A 23515-nucleotide genomic window follows, 5' to 3' on the forward strand; every position below is an offset into this window, starting at 1 on the left:
CGCCATGTTGTTGTTTTTCTTCCCACTCAAACGTATCAGGACGCAGAATGGGGACGTTTTGTCGAATATCAATGACGTTCTGTTCGGCTAAACACGACCTGACCGTTAAAATTCAGGTCACATTTGAAAAGATCGAATACGTATCGGATAACCAAGCAGCCCGGGTCGCATTCGGGGAAAAAAACAAAAACTGTTGTTCAGACTGTCATGGAAAGATGAGATACAGGTCGTATTACAAAATAAATAAATTAATTAAAAAAAATAATAATTCAGAATTTGGTTTGCATGTCAAACTTTAAAACTTTTTCTTTTGTTTTTTGATTCTTTGACAGCCATTTGCAGTTTTGGTGTGTCACATGAAACCTAAATCAATAGAAAACAGCTGCAGCATCACTGAACTGGGATGCTAAAATCTGTAGCTTGAGGATTTTTCCTTTCTCACAGCATTAAGTGGTTGGAATAAGTACAATTTGTCCTGTATAAAATAGTACGTTTTTTATCATCATTTTTGGGAAATAGCGGTTATTCTTGTCAACATTGGTAACAGGGTTTTCCGGCAGAACACAAAGTAGGAGGTTCAGACTGGAATCACTGAATCGTGACTTCAGCCAAACTTCAACCACTATTTTTTGAGTTGTCTTTTCTTACTAAACTTGCAATGAATAAATTTTACTTCCTCACCACTTTCCTCTTTCCCTCCCTCTGGAAAAGCCACTTGACTGTGGCCTGAGGGGAGCGAAGCTGGCACTCCAAGAAGGTACTGCTGCCCTCCACCCCAAACTGCACCGTCTCTCTGAGACGTTTCTCCACTGCACACGTAGACAGAAAAGAAAATCACTCAAAATTAAAAACGACAAAATATTCATGATATTTAACAATTAAAACCTCCATCTTACCTTTGGCGTTAAAGCCCCTGCACTGTCTTAGTGGATCACCGTGCTTTACATCCTGTCTTCTGCTCCTCCTAAAACAAGCATCAGTAATCATTCACACCAGTCCTTTTTAATCCACTTTAATCAAGCTCCAGTTGGTTGGATGGAAAGTCTGGTTTGTTTGGGGAAGTGTTGTAATCAAACTCTGATTCAGATCAGAAAAGGTTAACTCTCGTCCCCCTACAAACCTAAGTGAACTCTAAGTACATATGAACGCCAAGTGGACCGGAGGCCGCTCCAAAAGCAGGAAGCGGACTATAGCGCAGGGGATTCTGGGTAAATACAACTAAAACACAAGCTGGGACTCTAGCGCTAGTGGGAGAAATGGCTCGACTTTTACCAAAAACAAAAGCGAAACCGCTAAAATCCAACGCCGCTCCTTTTTCTTTACATTTTGTCAAGAAAGACGTTTAACTCTTGTCTTCTTCTGAGTTTTTTGTCCTGTTCCCTTCAGTGGTTCTTGGTGTGGCGCCACCACAGGCGAGGAGGGGCGCTGCAAAAACACCTAATCTTAGCAAGTATTTCTGGTCTAGTTTCTCGTGCAACTATCTTAGTAAACTTGAAATAAGACAAAACTAACTTACAATTAATGTTTTAGTAAGAACTAAAGACTTGTTTTAAGCAAATAATTCCTTATTATTGATAAAAAAGCACTTGTTCTATTGGCAGATTATTTAACTTATAACAAGGTATATTTCCCATGTTATAAGTTAATTTATCTGCCAATAGAACTACATTTTCATCAATATTAAGTATTATTTACTGAAAACCAGCCTCTCTGTCTTTCTAAAATAATACTTGTAAGTTATTATTTCAAGTGCACTAAGATATTTGGACTAGGAACTAGACCAGAAATACTTGGTAAGATTTTGTTTTTTTTCCAAGTGTGAAACAGGTTTTTCAAAGAGTTTGGTTCATTTGACCCAGTGCCGTTTGAAAGTGAACCGCACCAGCCGAAAATATAACAAACGTCGTGACTTTGCTCCCCAACTGAACCGAGTCTATCGGACTGTCAGGTGTGTTTCAGTAAACCCAACATAACTGCACAGTGATAACATGAGGTGATCTAAACCTTTTGGTGGATGGGGTGAAGGCAGAGCAGCTCTCTCCATCCCAGGCGCAGTAGGGGTCGCGGGCCAGGCAGCAGTCAGAGCAGGCCCTGCCGTACACGCCGCAGCGGTGCAGCGACACCTGCGTCAGCCCCGCGTCCGACGACACGTATAGCTGTTGCTGCAGCAACATAAACAAAAACGGGCTCAACTCAAAGAGGCTATGACTTGAAGGCAGTAGATGCATGTAAACAAAGGTCATAGCGAAAGTATTCATACCTTCTGAACATTTTAATATTTAGAGCAAAATTTTTTGACACTTCTCAACTGCAAACTTTGATGTCTGTGATTGGATCATGGGCCAAACTCACAAATGTTTAGTTTAAAAAACATAATATAATAGCTCCAGTTTATGTTTACGGTTGTTATCTTGATGGAAAGAAAACCTCTGCTCCAGTCTATTAAAACCCCAAACTGGTTTTCTTCCAGGATAGTACTGTTCATTAACTCTAACCAGATTTTCTGTCTCTGAAGAATTCCCACAGCCTCATGCTGCCACCACCCTGTGTTACCAAGAGGAGTGTGTTTTCAAAGACAACATCTGGAAAAAGTTCAAGCGGTACGAATACTTTTGCGAGAACCTGCAGTGTCTCCAGTATGAAGAATAAAAAAGGCTTACTCTTTTTGAAGAAATCTTCATTGTTTTAACAGGAACTCTGGTCTGTAAGTTAATGAAGAAAATTACTTAAACGTCTTTGGTTATTGTGATTGAATGAACTCAGGCAAACAGAGACATACCCGAAAAACCTCAACCTCTTCTAGAGTCAGTTCCTCCATGGATGTTGGGTCTTTGGGCAAAACGATGACTTTTTGCACTGTGCCTCGGTCTAAAAGCAACATTAATATTGTTTATTATTAACATTTTATCAATGAAAACGCACTACAACCATCTGTCCTGCTGCTATTTCACCTGTGCCTAAAAATAGGACCTCATAGCGCCCATCCACTGCGTCCACCTGGTCGACCACAAGGGCCGTGTACCGGTAGTCCACGCCGGTTTTCACCACCAGGGGGCGGCGATGGATAGGATACACTGAATGAAACATGAGGGGATGTGAGCGGATGAAATTCACAGCTTCATCAGAGAAGTTCTTGGACGACTGGATGCCTGGAGTGAAGGTTCCTCCTGGACACTGGATGCAAGAGGGAGGAAAAAAGATTTGATGGCGTCAGTGTCATGTTGAATATGTGCAAAAATACTTACAGCATGAAACATAATGTTAAATTTTTGTCTTAAATATTCAAGAGAGTGGATGGAAGTATAAACTTATCAATATTTCTCCTCCTTAACCACTTACATCATATTACATTTATTACATTTACATAACAACTAAACTTGTATTTAATAGTTAACCCATCAATCTAATATCTATTTAATTTTAATTACAGTGGATGATAAAACAAAGGTAGGGTCAAAAACAACAACATCAATAATTGACTGGTAATATTATATACAAGGTTTCCCCCAGAAAACTTGCTAAGCCTGGTGGTTGGGCACTAGGGCAGTCGTTCATCCAGCGGCCCGTCGTATTTTAGAGTTAAAAAATGTTTAAAGTTGACAAGACATTTTAACATATCATTTGATAATTATGCGTTATTGAAAGATTGGACAATTAGCACCTGAACACCAACTATAAAGTCTTAAAAAATGAAAACATAAAAAAAAAAAAACTTAAATAATAAGCAATGCTTAGCCTGGTGGCCCACCAGGCTTATAAAGCACTGGGGGGAACCCTGACATAGTATATCCAGCAATAATCATAACTTTATATGATCATTTGAACAGTTTTATGATTGGACAATGTTCAAATTTGACTCCCCTTATTGATACACAAACATTTTACATCTGAATTTGCTTTTTTTTTTTTATTCAGAAAATTTAATCCCCCCTTAACTGATAAATTTCCTCCTTAGAAAATTTTTTAATGTTTTTTTTTTGGTAATTATTTTGGGTTTGTAAAGAATTAAAGCTGTCAATAGTTTTACTATGTCAATGAATTTTAATAATCTACATTTTACAAATAGTGTGTTAGTGTTGTCTAAGTATCCCACCTCATGGATTATTCAATCAATCAATCAAGTTTATTAATATAGCACATTTCAGGCATTTCAAAGTGTTTTACATCATAACAACACAAAAATACAAAGTCATAGAACACACAGTTAACAATTCAGTCATTACACATTAAGTTATTGATTAATATTTAAACTGATTATGTTTCAAGCGCAACTCTAAACCGGTGGGGTTTTAGTCTGGATTTAGAGGCACTCAATGTTTTGGCTTTTTAGCAATTATCTGGAAGTTTGTTCCAGATTTGTGGTGCATAGAAACTGAATTCTTTTTGCTCTTTATTGTCGTATTTCTCTGTGAAGACAATGAGAGTGAAACTTACTGTTCCAGGCCGTGGATAGGGAATCTTCCCAGTATATTCTGTCCACTGGTAGTTGTGGCCGTGTTTGTGGGCAAACGGTCCATTGAAGACGTTGCGGACGTCAGCCATGGAGTATACGCAAACCGCTGAGCCCTTAAATACCGAGCTTCAGCAAAAACAAACAACAAATATTTAAAAAAAAAGAAAGGTGCCAAACACAACCCATGAAATTAGAGAATAAATTAACCACAAAAATGTGTTGATAAAACAAAGAAATTACTTTGAATTTGTGAACCTGGATTCCAGAAAATGACTCACCCGGCTGTGGTGAACAGAGCGTACACCATGGGGTTTCTTTCATCCTGTGTTGGTTGAATGAACACGTCTCCTGGAAAAACAATGACATGCATTTCATTAAGAACATAGTCAAGCAGATACAGCTAACACGAAATTGGAGACAATTTTCTCAGGGCTTTACGTAGTTCATCAAATGACGTCTCGACTCCATCGTCTCCTATAACCGAGCAGACAAGACGCGCCTTCAGGAACGTCGTCCAGCGGTTCACCAGGGATTTCTGTCCTCCTTCATCATTCTGCAAGATAAATATAAAGACATAACTAAAGGTGACCTAGTATCCTTCCTGGAACAGGTTAGAATAGGTCTGTAGGCTTTAGAAAACGTTCATTATATTTTTTGTACAAAATCATTCTTAGATAATGAGATTTTAGTCTGCTTCTTTCAGAATGAGCTGTTTTTATGGCCTCTTGTCACTTTAAATCCTAATAAGCTGCTGCTGGCCACGCCCCCCAACTCAATGTTTACACTCGCATGTGAAAATGGCTTCAAACAGATACGCAATTATACAACAGTACATGTTTGAGAAGCAGAAGTGGAGCCTCCTGCACAATCACCAGGAGGTTGTGCAATAAAGTGTTTTATAAAGCCAGTAAAACACTTTGTTTTATTGGCTGCTCGTCTTTTACAGCAGCCACTGTACAGCGCATACAGCCGTAAAACCAGCTGACCAAATGTGCTGGAGCTCTGCTTGGATTGCTAGGTAACGGCGTAGCATGATTCAACAATCAAGAAGTTTTGAAACGACACCAAAAAACATCAACTTATTGCCACAAAACGGTTAGGTGGTTTATTTAAATGCTTGGACTGTTTTTAAAAGCAGTGAGACCCAAATGGAAGTACAACAATATGCAAAATATTGATTTTCACCACAATATCTGTAAGTTTGGTTGCAAAATAAAACACTAAAACAATCACAAAATCTTGAAGAAACAGCTATTCAACAGAACTTTGTTGGTAGAGTTGGATTGTTTTGGTTCTGACCTTAATATTCACACTCTATTTGCTCATAAAGTGACTTTTCAGATCGTTACTATTAGAGAAACATTGAAAACTACAACTCTGTTTCCTTCCACATCACATTTATGCAGTATGTCCCTCCATCAAATAAAATACCCAGAGGTTTGTGGTTGTAGCATGAAAAGATGTGAAAATGTTCATGGAGTAATTTGGTTAGTAGCGTGGTTCTGCTTACCAGACACACTCTCCCCACCCGGGCTAAAACCGTGGGACTGGCCCCACCATTGGTGTCTAGACTCTTCTCCCGGAAAAAGAAGTAAAGCTTGTCATCATTTTTTTCTGCACTGTCAGGGATCTGCTGGATCTGGATAAACACCGGCTCTGGAGGATAAAAGCAGAAAAGCAGAAAGAGGATTGAAACAAGTGGTTGTCAAAATGAAATGAGAGGATCTAGAACGTGTAATCATTGGCGTTTTACTTCTTCACACCCACACTTACTCACCGTTGAGCCACCTGGAATCATACTGCTCCGTCCTGATTGCTGTCCTCCCTCCCATAGTCCTAAATAAAGCAGCGTCTGTGCTCATAAAGTCAATATGTACACCTGCGTACAGGTTTCCGTCTGTAAAGGCACACAAATATTCCATCATTTATTGACCAGCTTGGGCGCGTTTTTTCTGCGTCTAATGCAGTCTGAAGTGACCCAATTCCGATTTTTTTTTATTTACATAATGCGACCAGCGACCTGTATCTGATCTTTTCATGACAGTCTCAACAACATAGCTTGGATTGTTTTCGAATGCGACCCAGGCCGCTTGGATATCCGATTCAAATGTGATTTAACGGCCAGGTCGCATCCATCCGACCTGAACGTCACTAATGCTCGACAAACGTCACTAATCTGCGCCCTGATACGCCCAAGCGCGAAGTAAAACAACAACCATGGCGGACTATAATGAGGATTAAGTTGTTAATGTGCTGCTCCGGTCGGACAACAACTTTAAAATCATCGTAAGGTATGTTCCATGTTTACTTCCGCAAACACTGAGCATCTTCTTCTTCTTCTTTTTTATGGCTGTTGGCAAAACACTGAGCACGCGCTCTACGTGTGACGTTATTGCGCCCTCTACTGTGCATGAGGCACACTTTCAGGTCGTTTGCAGTTCACACTGGAGATCACCTACAGGTCGGGTATGTTTGGAAGTGTGAACGACCACGCCAAAAAAAATCCGACTTGACTAAAAAATCGTAATTGGGCCAAGTCAGGCTGCAGTGTGAACATAACCTTAGTCAGGCATTTTTCTTACTGATCAATACTGCAACATTCTCCTGCTTGGGATCGTAGGAACATTTTCCCTTCCCTGAATCCATATAACCAGACACCAGTCTAAACAGGTAGTCCTGCAGAGGCAGATCAGAGAGAGAGTGTGCATAAAAATAGAGCATAGCGGAAAATCATAAACAAATCAGTGTCCCAGTTTGCCGTCCTAAAATATTTAGCAGGACAAAGCTCTCCAGGTCTGCGCTGCTTGGGGCGTTTTGCTGTAAATCCCACTTGGGGATCTGTAAATGCCGTGTTCACCTCTGCCCTCCAGCCTCGGTTGATGAATGTGCAGATGGGTTGGTACGCCCCTGTGCCGCAGGTGTAGAGGTGGGTGCGGTTCCACGGCTCAATCAACCTCACAAAGTTGGCACATTCGCCCTGGACAAAGAGGAGTAAGATAAATGGAATTCAAACACTGCTGCAGCATCTGGAAAGAAGGATTCATTTTTATATGAGCACAAGATCCCACCTGTCTACCTTTTCCTGTCATCTGGCATTCTCCCTTTCTCTTTGCAGAGGCTGGCCAGTGGATCTGCATTAGAGAAAAAACACCACAAATTAGGATCACTGCACTACTCAGAGATTTAGGACCACATGCCAAATAGCGGAGTGGATTTAAGAAGAGAGCTTGAACTCACTATAAGCGGTTCTTTGTTGACGTTGTGCATGTCCAGAGCAACCAGGTACTCCCGACTGCCCAAGTAGAGGCGGCCCTGGTCCTGATCCATGAGGAGGATTCGGTAGTCGCTGGTGTTGAAGGAAAAACTGAAGGGTCGTGCTGCTTTTGTGTCCATGAGTTCTGTGTGGAAAATGTTACAGTAATGTTTGAAAAAAAAAGGACTTCGGCTGGAGGCAGAGCACTCATGCTTTTCCCCTTATGCCTTTAACATATTTTCATTACCAACTTGGATGAACTTATGGTCCCTGAAACAACACACTCAAGCTTTTTTTTTTGGAAAATGTGTGTCACTTATTAAATATGACTCAACATTGAGCGTTTTGAAAAAGCATATTCGCTTTTAAGATCTCAATATTTTATGTGCTCTGGTGTCTGATTGGGTCTAAAGCAGTGCATGCCTTGTGGAGTTGGAGGAAAAGCCGCGTGGCTCCCTTAGGAAACATGGTCAGTCGAACTCACAGCTAATTCTTAAGATCAGGTCTGTGTTCAGCAGAGCATAACCTGTTAAGACTCGCAGCAGTGGAAAGTGTTTCTCTTTTTTTTTGTTCTCCTAAAAGCTTTGATTGAACTTTTAAAGGGAGACTATTGTGCAAAACTTCATTTTTTGCATGTTTTTGTGCCTCCATTTGGATCTCTACTGGTTCTATAAAGAATTGAGTGCTAAATAAAAAAAAACCACAACCATTTTTTGGCAATAAGTTAATGTGTTTTGGTGTCTGGAAAATTAGTCGTTTGAAAATCCTAAGTCACAACCTGCGAGCACTGCCTCATTGCCTCGCAACCCCAACTGACCTCATTGCCTAGTTTCATGCAGAGCTTTTAAAGGGAGACTGATATGCAAAACTTCATTTTTTTGCACGTTTTTGTGCTTCCATTTGGGTTTCTACTGGTTCTAGAAACAGGTGAGCGCTAAATAAAAAAAATCCTAAGTTACAACCTGCTAGCACTGCCTCGTTGCCTAGCAACCCCGACTGATCCCAGCTCCTCACCTAGCAACCAGAGTGGAGCTGGTCAACTGGTTTTATTCCTATGTTGTTTGTTTGTTTGTTTGTCTATTTATTTTTTAATGCACAGCTACTCTTCTTGGGATCCATCATTAAAACGCACATCATACAGTAGAAATCATTCAAATACAGCAATGAAAATGAATTACAGTTCATATAAAATGTTGATAAATTAAACAATCCAGTTACAGGCACACTGCTCATAAAATGCTTTTCATGTACTTTTATAAAAAATTCTTCTGTTTTGCTTTAATTATAGTTGGTACAACAGCTGTTGGAAAAGACAAGTGTTTTGATGTTAATATTCATAAACTATTGGGGGCGTGGTCAGCAACAGCTTATTTGCATAAAAGTGGCAGAACCCTAAAACGGCTCATTCTGAATAGGACCCGGCTACTCTTCCTGGAGTTCATTGTTAAAAGACATGCAGTAGAAATCATTCAAATATAACATAAACAGCAATGAAAATGTATTACAGTTTATACAAAATATTGTATAAACTGTTTTATGAATTTTGTTATGATAAATTCATAAAACATACAATAATTAAATATAATTAATTGTAAATTAAATATACAATATTGCAGTTACAGGTAAATTGCTCCCAACAGGGTTTTCAGCTACTTTTTAAAAAACTTTCTTCTGTTCAGCTTTAATTATAGTTGGTACAATGGCTGTTGGAAAAGACATGTGTTTTGACATAAGCTGCTGGGGCTGTGGCCAGCAACTGATAATTTGCATAAAAGTGACAGGACCCTAAAACAGCTCTTTCTGAAAGCAGTTCAAAATAGGCAGAATTGATCAGGTAAAATCTTATCCTCTGAGAATGACTTTGTGCCAAAAATGTAATGAACATGTTTTGCATAGACCATAAAGCTCACCTAAACTTGTTTAAAAGAAAGCATAATAGGTTCCCTTTAACAATTCTCCCATTCATTGAATCAGATTAAAGACATGGAAAGCACCCCAACACTCACCCACACACACATTTGTGGCATGTCTGAAATATTGGCCACCATATGTGCTCCCTGCAACGTGACGGAGGCATGTTAAAGACAGCAGGCTTAAACAATGACAAATGTTCTCCGAGACCCTCAGAAGCAGGCTTACAGGGACTCAAGAGGAAGTGCAATCTTTATTTACATCAAAGGGCCTGTCATCTTCCTTATGAGGCCCGTGTTAACAGGATGCAGCAGAGGTGCCACTAAAATAAGCCTCGCAGTCGGATCTCCGGTCGAAGTGGGATGGAGTCTCAGAGTCCGGCTCTATTCCCACAGGATAACAAGTCCCAGTGGCCGAGCTCCAACACGGTCATGGTGGATTCACCGAACGGGCTAAATGCAGCATCACCGCACCCCTGTACTCATCTCTGTTCGCCAAAAATAGCAAACAATGTCCTGCCATCATCTGGTAAACATTCAGCAAACACTTATCGTCTGACAACATTCTGACATCGATAGGGGAAACACTGGGAAGGACATACTGGGAAGTCCAGTATGGGGCCCACTATGAACTCTCAGGTTACAGAGTATTGTCACTGAGTCACTATAATGACCAGAACCACTTAGTCCCAGACCCATCTCCTGTATGAACCGCCTGGTGACAGCACAGTGAGGTTACGAGATTCTAAAACACGGCTCAGGTTACACAGCACGTTCTGCTTTCTAGCAATGCTGGACCGACAAATCAAATGAGCTTCAGCTAATTCCTTTTAAATCTGCTTAATTGACCCAACTTCCTGAAAATCAACATGAAGTCCTTGTCCTCTGCAGACCACATGTGGCCTCAGAGTGTCAGTCAGTCCGGCAGGATCGCTCAGAAGAGTCACATGTCCTCCAGCCGCCCCGAAACCTCCTCCACAGGCGCCTCCAGGAACAAAGGGGCTTGCTGTCACAAACAATGAACAATAAATCCTGGGAGTAGCAGAAAACAGTTGGAGACTAAATCCTAACCTCACTGGGTTTTATTCTGTTCTAGGGGGAAGGGTCCACAGAATTGCTGCTTTATGACTAAAACCTGAGAGTTGATCTAAAACCTTTAACAAGTGTGAGAGCTCAGTGCACACACAGAATCTACAGGGTCATTTCTCAACCCAAATGTAGGACGGACCAGGCAAATATTGGGTCAAAAGTTGTGGCTCAATGTGTTAAGTAAGAGAAATCAAGTCAAGGCAAGCTTATTTGTATAGCACATTTCAGAAACAAGGAAGTTCAAAGTGCTTTACATCATAAAAACATAATGCCAATTATGAAGCAAGCAATAAACATTAGATTTTGTCAAATCCCATCAGTAAAATCGTCAGAGGTGTGCAGACTATCCAAAAAGTGTACTCAATTAAGAGTAGAAACTACTTTAAGATATTTTCACTCAAGTAACCATCGAAGAGATGACTCAAGTAAGAGTAAAAAGCATTTAGTAAAAAGGAAACCCAACTGATCAAATTATCAATGTTTTATATTTAAAAGTGACATAATCAGGCAGACCAAAATATAAAATTATGTGGAAATTTTGGTATTTTTTAGACCAAAATGATTCATTTAAATAACATAATTACAAAATAGCAAAAAATCAAGCCAAATAAACATTCTTCCAAATCAGTTTCTTTTAATATAACACTTCAGAAACTTTAACAGAAACTGCAAGTGTGTGTTGAACAAACTTGTTCTTCATTCACCGAAGTTACTCACAGTGGGTAGAATATCCAGAAATTTCACTAAGAGTACTTCATCAAAAAGTTTCTCTAGTAAAAGTAAAAATTTCAGATTTGTGATGCTTGGAAGCTGAATACTGTTTCTCCATTTTTGGTTCTGGTTCTGGGGAAGTAAAGCAGACAAGAACCAGAACACCTGAGTGGTTTGGAAGGTTGGTACATGAATTAGAGAAGAGACCAGATCATTTTCTCAGGAAAAAAACACTAAGCAATTGCTTCTAATTCAAGTAAACCCTTAACAAGCTATACAAAATAAAATAATCGTAAGAAAATTGAAATAAATAAACAAATCGGTGACCAAAAATACACAATGTGTTCTGACGATATCATTACGCCATCATGTGATTCCCTCTGTAAATAGCCCGGATGGAACATTTTAACCGGGAAAATGTTTGATAGGATGGATATGACAACAGCGCCAGTTTGAGCTGATCAAAAAGTAAGTTGTGGCTTGAGCGCATTTTTGTGTGCGTTTGTGCTTGCATGTCGACACGAACTTTAGGACTACGTCCCAGCTCGTAACGGCTCCGTGTTCTAGCATACGTGCGCATGCGCTTTAAGACATTTGGAGGAGCTGTCAGTTCAGCATACGCTACAAATTACGACACATAAGTCAATCAATAGTTTATAATGTTAGCTAGATGGCTACACATTCATTGTCGTGATTTCTGTGTGTATTTAAAGCAGGGTCTAGCTGCAGTCACCAACAAAACACGCCCCGTTCCTTGACGAAGGTCTGACTGGTTAACGGCTAAGTCAGGCTATCGCACTGTTAAGTGTATGACGATCTAGCTTCTACGTCATGGTGTCACGGGACTGACTAAATGACAGCTTAACCAGTTTGTGCGACGCCAATGGCGATCTGACAACGTATGCTGATGATGGACGGAAGACTCAATTCGTCACAAGGTTAATTATGCTCAGTAATAAAATTAATGCCAGTCAAAGGACTCTAAACCACTCCTCACAACAATCAGTCATTCATACACACATTCACACACTGACGGTAGCCGCAGCTACCCTGAGGCAGACTGATTCAATCAATCGGCGCCACAGGGCCCATTGACCACCAACAGCAGGCAGCGCAGCTGAAGTGTCCTGCCCAAACACACAATGGCAAAGTGACGGAGTTCAAACCCACTACAGCATGGGCACCTTCTGATCCACTGTCCAAATAATTAGCATTTTTTCATGCTATTAGCTAGCGCAGCCTAGTCCAAGCTATGTTCAACATTTTGACCAGCTGAGTTACAAAGTCAAAATAGATCCCCGCTATAAAGTGTTGATTGCTTTTTTAAGCTTCAGTAACAAGTTGAACATTAAATGTTTTAGAAAACTGTAAATATGATCTGTAAATCTTTATGACATTCATGTTTGAAAGCAGCAACTAAAAGGCTAAAATGATATGTCGCTTGGTAGCATTGTGATGAGTATTTGGGTTTGTTGACCTCAAAATGTGCACAGATATTTTGAGAGACAGATGCTCAAGTGGATTTTCTAAATCTCACTTCCAATTTACATACTCTTACAAAAAATAAATACCTTTGTTATCTTTCATTAAAAAACAGGTTGTCCAAATGAAACAGATTAAAACAAATCAATGAATTTGAAACAGCATATGAAAAACCTACACCATACCTGACACTCCTGCTGATGGCAAAGGACAGAAAGATGCACTTTAATTGAATTTTGTGAAATTCTAGGTTAAATATCATAGGTTTTTGTAAAGGTTGAACACTGATTCACAACCAGCCTTCAAGCTAAACTTTCTGAGTAAAATTTGAAACTTACATAACACTTTTTCTTTCTACACCCTGAGCACCATCTATTTGTCTTGACTACATCATTCTGTATTTTTAGCACAAATCCTCTTCACCATATAACCATATGTTGTACCAAAGGTTAACCTGATAGATCTACCAGGTAGGATAATCAAATTATCTTCATAAACCTGAGTATCCAGAGACTATATTCTACAACTTAAAGGGGCGGTATTATATATTTTCTAGGCACATAGCACCATTTTATAGCACAATCAAGTAACTATGTGAACTTCAGTTGCTGTAAAAATTTTCTATATATCAATTATGAATTAAAAGAAATTTGACTTTGTAATCTAACATCTTAAAATTGGGTCTCTGTCTCTTTAAAAACTCCTGTGGTTTCTGAAACTCCACTTTCAGGAAGTCATCACAGCATTGCTCCTCTATTAACTCTTTAACAAAGTTTTACCAGCGTTGCACTGAGATTTAGCTCTTATAATGAGCTCAGCAGATGTGCCATCCCACCAGGTGTTTGCTAATTGCTTCTGGCTAGTCTGAAGGAGCTGAGTGTGGCCATCGTGAAGAAGGGCTGCTCTGTAAGGCAGAAGCTCAGAAGCTGTAACTCAGAGGACGAGCTGCGTCTTGAAGGTGGCAGAAACTATAAGGTCATTACTACACATACATTTTTAATTATTTGATTTCCCTGGAGAATAATAAAGTATTTTTAATCTGAATTTTCTCTATAAAGATCAGCACAGCAGAGAAGTGTGCTGTTCTGCACACTATAAAACTAAATTAATGCAGGAGTTCATCCTATATTTTGACTTGAATCAAATGTTATAGTTTACAAAGCCAGTATTAGGGATAGTTGAATCGTGTCTGTTTTAAATTTTGTTATATGTACAATGGACCTCCAGAAATTTGGAGTTATGTTGCACAGAAAAACTTGTGAGTGGGTGAATTATTAAATAATGAAATAGCGAATAGACTGGGATCCACTGCACAATGGAGCCAAGGTGGTTTATCACTATTCCTGTCACAATAACAAATTTTGCTGGACAATAAATTGTCCCAGAAATTATTACAGTACACAATAATATTGACTATTTTCAACTAACATGACAGTAATGGCATAATAATGTAAAAAGACATTCTAAAAGTTCAATAAACGTTAAATTCGAATGAACATTTAACACTGGAACTGCAAGACATTTTAAATATCCAAAATAAATAAACCAAACAACAGACAAAATGAGTAAAATTAATCATAAAGTCTCTGTAAACAAAACTGTTCTTCAAAAAAAATGGCTAGTTGAGACCAAAGCACCAGACTGAAGACTTTTGTTATTCAGAAAGAGAAAAGGAAAAAAACACAATAAATTATTCAAATGGAAATTATTCAGCTTGTTTTAATTTATCATGCTATTCATTGGTTTATTGCCTGTTGCAACAGGCCTGGTTATTACACCATGAGAATCTCTTACTGTGCCTATGTTAGTATACATTACAGAGTTTCCCTAAGTGTATTATAAGCCTGGCAGGCTACGAGGCTAAGCATTGTTTCTTTATTTAAGTTTTTTTTTTTATGTTGGCACTTTTTAAGACTTTTTAGTTGGTGTGTCTTTCAATAACACATAATTATTAAGTGATATTTTCAAATTTTCTGTCAACTTTAAACATTTTTTTAACTCAAAAAAACAACAATGACTGCCCTAGTGCCCAACCACCAGACTTAACAAGTTTTCTGGGGGAAACCTTGTATTATGACCCAGAATATTGGGTTGAATCTCAAACCCAAAATTCTGGGTCAAACTCCCTGTGGTGTTAAATCAAAACACATTGATGTTGTCGTATAAGACCCAGAGCTGGGTTAGAAAAATACGACCCAAACTGGTCTGCTTTTAACACTTTGGAGTTTACATGAGTGTGAGAAGGAGCAAATTCAAGACCAAACTTGTGCGATTGATCCATCAACTAGTGTGCGCACCGAGCTCCAAAAACACCCTGCTAAGCTATTTACCGGGAGAGGGATTAGTGTTAAAGGTCACATAAAAAAGCATGGCCATTACTCTCTCAGGACTAGGATGGATCTGTCTCTGCAGCTATCCGCAGCATGTGGACAGCTGTTGTCAGTGTTACAAAATCAGAAGAATGCACAGCAGCCTTGCACGTACACCGCCAGTGTTTCTGTCAACCACAGATCTCATGATTACCTCTAATCTGCCTCAGATTGCCTTTTTAAATGTAAATCATACATTTTTATCACTGAATCTATGCACTACTACAAGATAAGACGCTGTCTAGACCTTATTTTGAAACCAAAGCCTCCCGAATCAGCTGCACATCAAAGCACACAAGAATGTTATAAATCTGATCCACACCTCTCATTTGCACGTCCACGCAGCGTCGGGCATGTGTTCTTACATGTGGAGCCTTTCCCGCAACTTGATGTGACACCATGACAGGGAGGCAGAAATAACAGTAATCATCTGGCATTGTTTTGATCAAAGGTGTCGTCCTCATATTTGTGAGGAAAATTCTCTGCCATCAGAGTTAATGAGCGCAGGTGAGCCGAGAACAAGGGGAAAATCCCAAATACCTGCACAAAAAAAAAGGCTTCAAAAAACCCAATTCTTCCCATCTCAGCTTTAAACCTGGAAGCCAAGTCTTTAACATCTTAAAGGTGACCTATTATCCTGCCTTGAACAGGTTAGGATAGGTCTATGGGCTACACAAAACAGGTTTACACAAAATCATTCTCAGATAATGATATTTTAGTTTGCTCAGTTCTGCCTATTTTGAGCTGAATTACGGCGTCTTGTCACTTTAAATCCCAATAAGCTGCTCCTGGCCATGCCCCCAAACTCAATGTTTACACTTAAACATAAGAAGGGCTGCAAACAGATGCAATTATATAACTGTACATGTTCGAAAAGCATTAGTAGAGCGTCTTGCACAATCAATAAGAAGGCAGGAAGTCTTTTCTGGAAGGTAAGTCAACAAAACACGTGTCTTTTCCAGGAGCCATTGTACAGCGCATACAGCGGTAAAACCAGCTGACCAAATGTCCTGGAGTTCCGCTTGAGTTGCTAGGTAACGGAATAGGCTTGAATGGGGTTGCTAGGTAACGGAGTAGCTCTCGTAACATGGGAGTTAATAACTAGGAGGTTTTTGAAATGGTGTGTTTTCCAGGCACCAAAAAACATGAACTTATTGCCAAAAAACATTAGTGTGATTTTTCAAAGCAAAATTGAAGTACAAAATCTCACAAAATGTTAAATTTTCACAATACGTCCCCTTTAAAGTATACATTTCACTCCTGTGATCAAGTTTCGGGCGTTTTCCTCTTGTGACCCGACATCGCAACAAAGAAGAGCCTGACAGGTCACATCATAGTGCGTGAGCGTTTCAGGGTGTGGGGAGAAACTCTGTCGAAGGGCACAACGCGTAACCAGCCACACGTAACATCCACCTTTTGTTTTCAGCGCTCCGCTGTTTGACATGCGGCAGGAAATACGCTCTTTACATATTCATAAAACGGAAGCAAAACCTCTGGTGTGAACAAGTTTGCGAGTCTGCCAGGGATTTAACCGGACAAAAGCCAAACAAATAAGCTGTTATAATAAAAAAAAGCCCCGCAGGCAGAGGAGTTTACTTCATATGTATGAGCTCACCTTTGAAGGAGAGGCGAACCCGCGGCGCAGACTGCTGCAGGCCCCAGCCTCTGTAAACACACAGGGCCAACAGGAGGAGCTGGGCTCCAGATGCTGTCATGGTAACAGTCATGCAGGTAGCCCACAGAGATCTAAATCTGGACAAAAGAAGAAAGAGGAATGAGCGTTATTATAGAGTGCCCCATGAGAAATGGGAGACAGAAAAAAAAAGAGGGAAGGACGGACTCTCTCTGATGTCTCTGATCAGACGCCTGGCCTGCAGCCTTCTCAGACGAGACGTAGTTAGGCAGCAGAGAATAACGTCCAAATCTTCACACCTGCTCTGGAAAATATGACAGCCCTATTATTTATTTAGAGTGTAAATGTAGTGAGGTATGTGTTAGGACTGCAAAACTGAGCTCGCCAGGCCAAGAAGTCTGGCAATTACGCGAGATTAAAATCACCAAGCCTTCATCTCGGACAAATTCTTCTACAAACAGCACTTAGTTCAGCACGTATTTCACTCACGTTTTACCTGCACAGAGAAGACAATGAACATGCCAATCAATGATTCCCCTCTGGCTCTCCCTCACTCTTTCTTTCAACAAAGCGCCCTCTGAAGCTGATGACTGGAGGACATGACAGTTCAAAGCAGCAGGTAACCCCGGCTGAAACAATCCCTGACAGTTACGGCGTGTTGTGAAACTTAGTCCAACTGTTAAGTCCAACTCAAGACATTCATTATGCATTTGCACTTTGCTGGAGAGGATCCCATATAAATTATGAATACTAAAAGCTGAGTCCATAACATCCATTAAATTGTCTCCCTTAAGGTGTGCTTTGCTTGGGTCTATAACCCATCCCCTGGGCTTCTTCTCCAACCTCATGAGACCCGCAGTCGCCTGGAAATTAGGAGGTGTTGGAAAAGAAAAAAAGAAAAAAAAAGGAGGGTGATTTCACAAAAAATTTGGCAGCAACACGTAATCTGGAAAACATGTTCCCGAGAAAGACGTTTTGAACATTCTGTCGAAACTGAAACGACTGGAACACGATGGAAAATCAGAAACAGAGGCCACGCTGGCAGCACCTTAAACAACCTTCCTGGCATCGCGGCGCGAATCTGACGTTGATTCCCTCCATCAGATGTTTTACAGCCGCAGCAAATGAAGCGCTAGTGCATCACAATCAATTAGGACATCACAGAATGAGCTCGGTAATTCAATTTAAAATGTGAAACTCGTACATTACATGGGTTGGATGAGTGCAGAGCGAGATTTATTCCTGTTAATTTAATTATTATGGCTGAGTTAGATGCAACACAGGATATAAAAGAGCATTTTTAAAGAAATGTTGGCCTACTGAAAGGGGATAATTTGGCTTGACTAAGGCATCAATGAGGCATAGTGTGTTGGAGATCTCTGTTGAGCTGCTATGGTAGCCCAGGTTGCTTTAGTAGCCGCTGTTAGCTCATCTTCATTATTGGGTTTGGAGTCTCCCATGGGGGATTTTCTATGATGTCATAATCGTTAAACCAGGTGCTAGTACTACTTTGGCAGTAAGGCTGGAAGCTTTCCTTTTTGTTTGTGCATGTTTTCTAGTAAACTTTTTCCTTCCACTAAACTTTCTACTAAAAAGAATGGATGCAACACTTCCTGAAATTGTTTTTACCAGTCTCGTGTAACATTTAAATCAAATTTTCTGAAAATTTGTTCATTTTTTTGTTTTACTTTTACTTAAAAGGTATAACAGTTGATGGAAATAAAAATGTGAAATGTACAACTTTCAGTGTAATAAACCTACATAGTGAATTAGCTATTAACTGAAATTAATGAACTGTTTTAAAGATATTCTGATTTATGTGGCTGCACCTGCTACGTCACATAGACACGATGATAGATTGAGAAATTATTTTAATGAGTCATAATAAAAATTAATCACATAATAGAATACCATAATTTGGTACAACTTACACCTTTGGTGTAAATTTACGCACTATTTTCTTTGTCATTTCCTTAAATGTCTAATAAAAATCTCCTCGAGGCTCCACTGTGCTGGACTTACTTCGTGGTATATTTGCACAGCGGTTCTGTTGGTTTTCTGTGCTGGGTGGGAGCTGCAGGACAGATTGAAGTTCTGCCGTAATAATATATGGCTTCCCTTTAAATAATTATAGGATTTCTTTCAGCTTCTTTCATAAGCGGAGGAGTGCGCACTTACCTGTGAACTCAACATCCAGAAATAGGAACCGGGACAAATACGCGCACTCCAGCTTTCTAAAGGACCAGAGACTGCGCTACAGAGTAACCAAACGCGAGTTAAAAGTTAAACCAGGGTTAAGTTATATGTCCTTACCTTTGATTTCTGCGAAAACAGCCACAACTTGCGAGATGTTACCGCGGCATTCCGCGCGTTTTGCGCCTTAGGAGACCGAACTGGTAAAGAAAAAAGAAACAAAACAAAACAAAAAAACAACAAAAAAAACAAAACAATGTCTTACTGCAGCAGATCTGCGCAGGAATAAAACAATCCGAAAGGTCTGATAGTTCCGTGGGAGGAAAAAAAAAAGACAACAATGCCGAATCAGTCGCTTTTATCCGAAGGCATTCCTCTGCGTAACAATAAAAAGAAAAGAAAGAGAAAATGGCATCAGATCCTTGAACGCTTGTCCCACAATCTCCAAAAGTTTCTGCCCATTAAACCATCGGCGATGTGTTCAAGATGTTGGTCCACGGATCGGAGAAGCGGACTTGAACTGGTGACTGAATGGGAACCAAAGTGACCAGGTGCAGGTGTTGGGAGAGTGATCTGCCCCGCTGTCCTCTCCCTTCTGTTCTGCCCCCACCCAGCCTTCCCTCTCCTGTTGGCCCACAGCAGCATTGGACCAAACCTCTCAGCGCACCATATGGGTGTGATTAACCCTGTCAGTGCTGGCGGAGCACAGCCGACCCATGCCTGCCTGCATGAGGCTACAAGCTGAAATTTAATAGCGGGCACTATTTAAATGCTGTCATGCTCGAATTAGCTGCAACTTTTATGATTTTTTTCTTACATATTCTTTGAAGCTGTCACTATGTTGTAACATTATGTAAGATAGACGTGTGATAAAAAAAAAGTCAAGCTCCTCTGTCTTCTCCTAACTAGAAACAACCAATCAGAATCAAGAGGAGGGATTTAGTGCTGCCAATCAAGCCTGTGTGCGGCACCTTTTCTCCACCCCTTGCTCTCTGCTCCCTTTTAGCAGAGCCTGCCATTAATGCTAAGGCTAGTTAGCATGGTCACCGATGTTTCTCTGCTATTATCACATTTAGCAGCATGTTCATGAGGTTTATTGACAGCGCTAAGGCGCTCCTCCTGGCTCTGATTGGAGGAGTTCGATCTTTTCGCAGATTATCTGTCTCATATTATATTGTCATCACATGATGACAGTTTAACAAATATGTTAAAAACATATTTTTTAAATAAAAGTTAAGTACTGCAGCTTTGAGAGCTTCAAATTATGAAACATATCCCACACAAACAACCAAACTTCATGATTCAGTACAGTTTATTTCACAGCAAGAACAGGTGAAAGAAAAGTTAATACAGTTTAATCGAGTTATACAGAGATATTCAGAGATACTTTCCAATTTGATCTTAATTATCAACCATTGACTTTATCATTCAAATTGAAAACAGGATAAAGTTTTAATCTGTTAGAGGCACATTCATATAACAGACAACCACAATATATGGGAGATACTTAAACTGATTTTTTTTAAAAAGAAACTCAATCACTGGTTGAAAGGAAACCAGTTATTTACTCATCTTCCTCTGTTAGCAGAGGGTTTGTATTGTGTTTTTATACTGTTTTTGTCTGTTTTTTTTTTTTTTTATTTTTTTTCTTCTGCTGATATTTCTTTTACTATTTTCAATGTTCTGTCCTGTGATTTGTACAGCGAATAGTTTGGTTTTTTTCTCCTTACTTGTCTCAGGATAAGGATGAAAATTAGTTATTGTGTTAATTCCTGCATGTTTACATTGACATTAATTGTAGAAATGTTGAATAATGTGCACTATCCTAATCAAATAAATGAAGTTAAATTAATCATCTTGCAGTCCAATCAAAGATATTTTAAAGGAGGGATGTCAAACTCGTTTTCGTTTTTGGGCCAAATCCAGATCATGAAGGCTCTTAAAGGGCCGGTTGTGCCAAATGTATTGATAAAACCTGTTCACACACTGTTTAAACATCAATATATTTATTTATTTATTAAATTAAATAATGTTACTAAGCATCTTTTCAGTTCCTCCAGGATTTCATAACACTTTCTGTGATTTTTCAAAGTGTTTGTGGTGCTAATTTGGAAATATTTGCTCTTATTTATGACGGTAAATGCAACTTTTTATAATTCGTTGTAAAGATCATGGACTATAATCTGCCATCAATTAAAGCTGAGACAGCTTTTCAGTACAAGCAGAAAAGTTTTTGATAATTTTTGAGAATAACCTGCAATAAACTTCCAATTATGTATTAGTGCAAGAAAGTGTGGGGATGTTTTTATTTTAGCGTGAATTTCTACTATAATTCGCAAGAAACTGGAGGGATTGATTGATATAATTTGGCAGTAAATAGATAAAAGCTACATTGATTTGATTGATAACATAACATTTAAGAACATTCAGTGTTTAGCTTAGAATCTAGAGGACCACATAAAGAGCTACGGTGGGCCGGGTTTGGCCCACGGGCCTCGAGTTTGATACGTGTTTTAGAGGATTTAAAGGAAGTTAGCAGCATATGATGTGATTGTTGTATACGTTTCTTCCGCTAACTTCATATGAAGGACAAAAATTTCCTTCCAAATTTCAAATGTCTTTTTGTTTTGCTCGTTTTAAATCTGTTTGGCAGCCTCCATCCAGACAGTGATGTGTGGTGGGAGGGAAGGAGCGTTTACAAGCAGCCATATAAAAAGACTATTACCTACTGATCTATTTACAACCAGTTACAATACGCATCAAAGGTTTTCTCAGCTCAGACACCAGCAGCAGAAACTCACTTTAAATCTAAATTTAAAGCTTTGAATATCTTATTTTATCAACAAGCTCCATGGGAATCTGAGTTCTCACAGAAAGTCAGTTTATATACCTGAGGCCAAAGTCTAACACGCTGCTCCAATACTTTCCTCCTGGCTGAATAATTCAGCTGCACTTTGTGATGGGAACTCACACTTTTTTTACACAAATGTTTTTTTTTTCCCCCCTTTAGCACTGTGAGAGTCACAGGCTATTCTTAACGCATCAGCAGGAGCTGAAATTTACTATTAAAGCTGGAGGAGTGGGGCCTACTACTAGGATTGTGTCACCATCGCTTTTCAGCGCCACAAGAGAGCTGGGTCAGCCCAAAAAGATTCCCGGGATTCCTCCCTGGCTGGCACAAGCACTCATGACAACAGTGACAAAGCAACCAAAACAGGAGGTGGGGGGCAGCTGGGTGTAAAAGACACCCATCCTGTTAACAACGCCTCGAGCTTGAAACTGAAGCCGCTTCTGAGGACCTCTCATCTTTGTGGAGGGCTGTGACGCATGATGGGGGCACTGAAGACAAAAAAAGCAAACTGGGAGTGTATTCTGAGCCAGAGCACCCTGGAAGACAGTCCAGTTAAACAAACACACGGGAAGATGTGCTGTTTGAGCGTATAAAGTTCAGCAAGGAGTGCCGACGGCGGCAGGGCTCACAAAGCTTTTGGTTATTTGCTTATCTTTTAATGATCCTACTTAAGTTTAAATGACTTTGACACCGGCGAAGCGTGAATGCCGTGTTTAAACCTGGGTGTGAGCCAGATGATCTCCCAGCAGCTGTGCGTCAAAGTGTGACCAGGAGGGGAGTCTTTGTCTCTCGCCCTGCAGGAGGCATCCCTCTGTTTCCAGCACAGGAAGTGAGTCACGACTGTGGGCAGAGTTTAAGTTTCCGTGTGCTCTAAACTTTGGACATGGACAACAGGACACTGACCAGCTCCCAGCGTTTTATAGGCCGACTGACGTCATTGGTACCTGCATCATCAGCTATCCTTATCACACCGACATGCACTCACCACTGGAGTGTATAACAGGATCCCATTCCTTTTAAGCTGGTTCACATGCTGTTACGTTGCAAACAAAAACTTAAATGTTTTTTGATTTGATGTGATAAACTGTAAAACAAAGTCAGTAAAAAGTTCAGCAAAATACAAATACTGAAAAAACACACAATCTTACAAAGTATTGTTGGTCTATTTTCTAGTTCAAATATAAGTACACTTGAAATAAGACAAAAAACAGCTTCCATGTATCTTTTCAGCAAGATATAGGTTCTTGTTTTTAAGTCAGTAATTATTTAACACCAGATGCTTCATCATTCCCAGACTGCTCTGTATAACTTACCTAATGGTAGCATCATTTGTAATTAGCTTATTGTACCGGTGTTAATAAGGCTATTGATTTTAACCTTACAGAAAGAGCAAACTAAATAAAATATTTGGATTTTGAAATGCAGAGAATGGTATTTAAGTGTGCCACATTATTTTAACTATTTCAAAGTAACAACTGCGGACAAACACTGAATTTACAGCAAACAAGTTAACAAGTTTAATATTTTATATTATCCTAGCAGTGGCAGCAGCCAACATCAGGAAGAGGAAC

At 39.7% G+C, this 23515-nt stretch overlaps 1 protein-coding gene and 1 long non-coding RNA gene across 4 annotated transcripts in view; one reads left to right on the top strand and one right to left on the bottom strand.

The window, feature by feature from the left end:
- Positions 1–23345, top strand: part of LOC107836422 (uncharacterized) — a 23804-nt gene extending 459 nt beyond the window's left edge. The window contains exons 2-3 of the long non-coding RNA XR_001662314.1: positions 14783–14795; positions 23335–23345. This is a non-coding gene — a long non-coding RNA (uncharacterized LOC107836422). The remainder of the gene's footprint in view (positions 1–14782; positions 14796–23334) is intronic.
- Positions 654–19727, bottom strand: LOC103139045 (semaphorin-3F-like). Of its 3 annotated transcripts, none has more exons than XM_007553508.2 (18): positions 19214–19727; positions 17108–17199; positions 16883–17019; positions 7691–7851; positions 7522–7584; positions 7311–7430; positions 7036–7129; positions 6231–6350; positions 5964–6109; positions 4892–5006; positions 4732–4801; positions 4435–4579; positions 2952–3174; positions 2780–2868; positions 2661–2702; positions 2005–2162; positions 897–964; positions 654–809 (listed from the first exon to the last, which is right to left on the bottom strand). In XM_007553508.2, the coding sequence occupies exons 3-18, from the start codon at positions 16992–16994 to the stop codon at positions 670–672; spliced, it is 1866 nt and encodes a 621-aa protein (XP_007553570.1). In that variant the 5' UTR covers positions 16995–17019; positions 17108–17199; positions 19214–19727; the 3' UTR covers positions 654–669. The 3 variants fall into 3 exon arrangements, with proteins under 3 accessions (XP_007553570.1, XP_007553569.1, XP_007553568.1); XM_007553507.2 differs by having other exon boundaries at positions 17108–17204; XM_007553506.2 differs by lacking the exon at positions 17108–17199.
- Positions 23346–23515: the final 170 nt, after the last annotated feature.

The sequence above is a fragment of the Poecilia formosa genome, unplaced genomic scaffold (assembly GCF_000485575.1).
Source record: "Poecilia formosa unplaced genomic scaffold, Poecilia_formosa-5.1.2 Scaffold57, whole genome shotgun sequence".
Classification (NCBI taxonomy): Eukaryota; Metazoa; Chordata; class Actinopteri; order Cyprinodontiformes; family Poeciliidae; genus Poecilia; species Poecilia formosa.

Excerpts from the sequence above, each read along its gene's own strand:
- LOC103139045 (XM_007553506.2), bottom strand. The coding sequence starts at position 16,994 with ATGACTGTTACCATGACAGCATCTGGAGCCCAGCTCCTCCTGTTGGCC. Across the intron at positions 6,110-6,230 it reads TGATTCCAGGTGGCTCAACG|AGCCGGTGTTTATCCAGATC; the intron begins GTGAGTAAGTGT and ends TTTATCCTCCAG. Across the intron at positions 4,802-4,891 it reads GACGTCATTTGATGAACTAC|GAGACGTGTTCATTCAACCA; the intron begins GTAAAGCCCTGA and ends TTGTTTTTCCAG.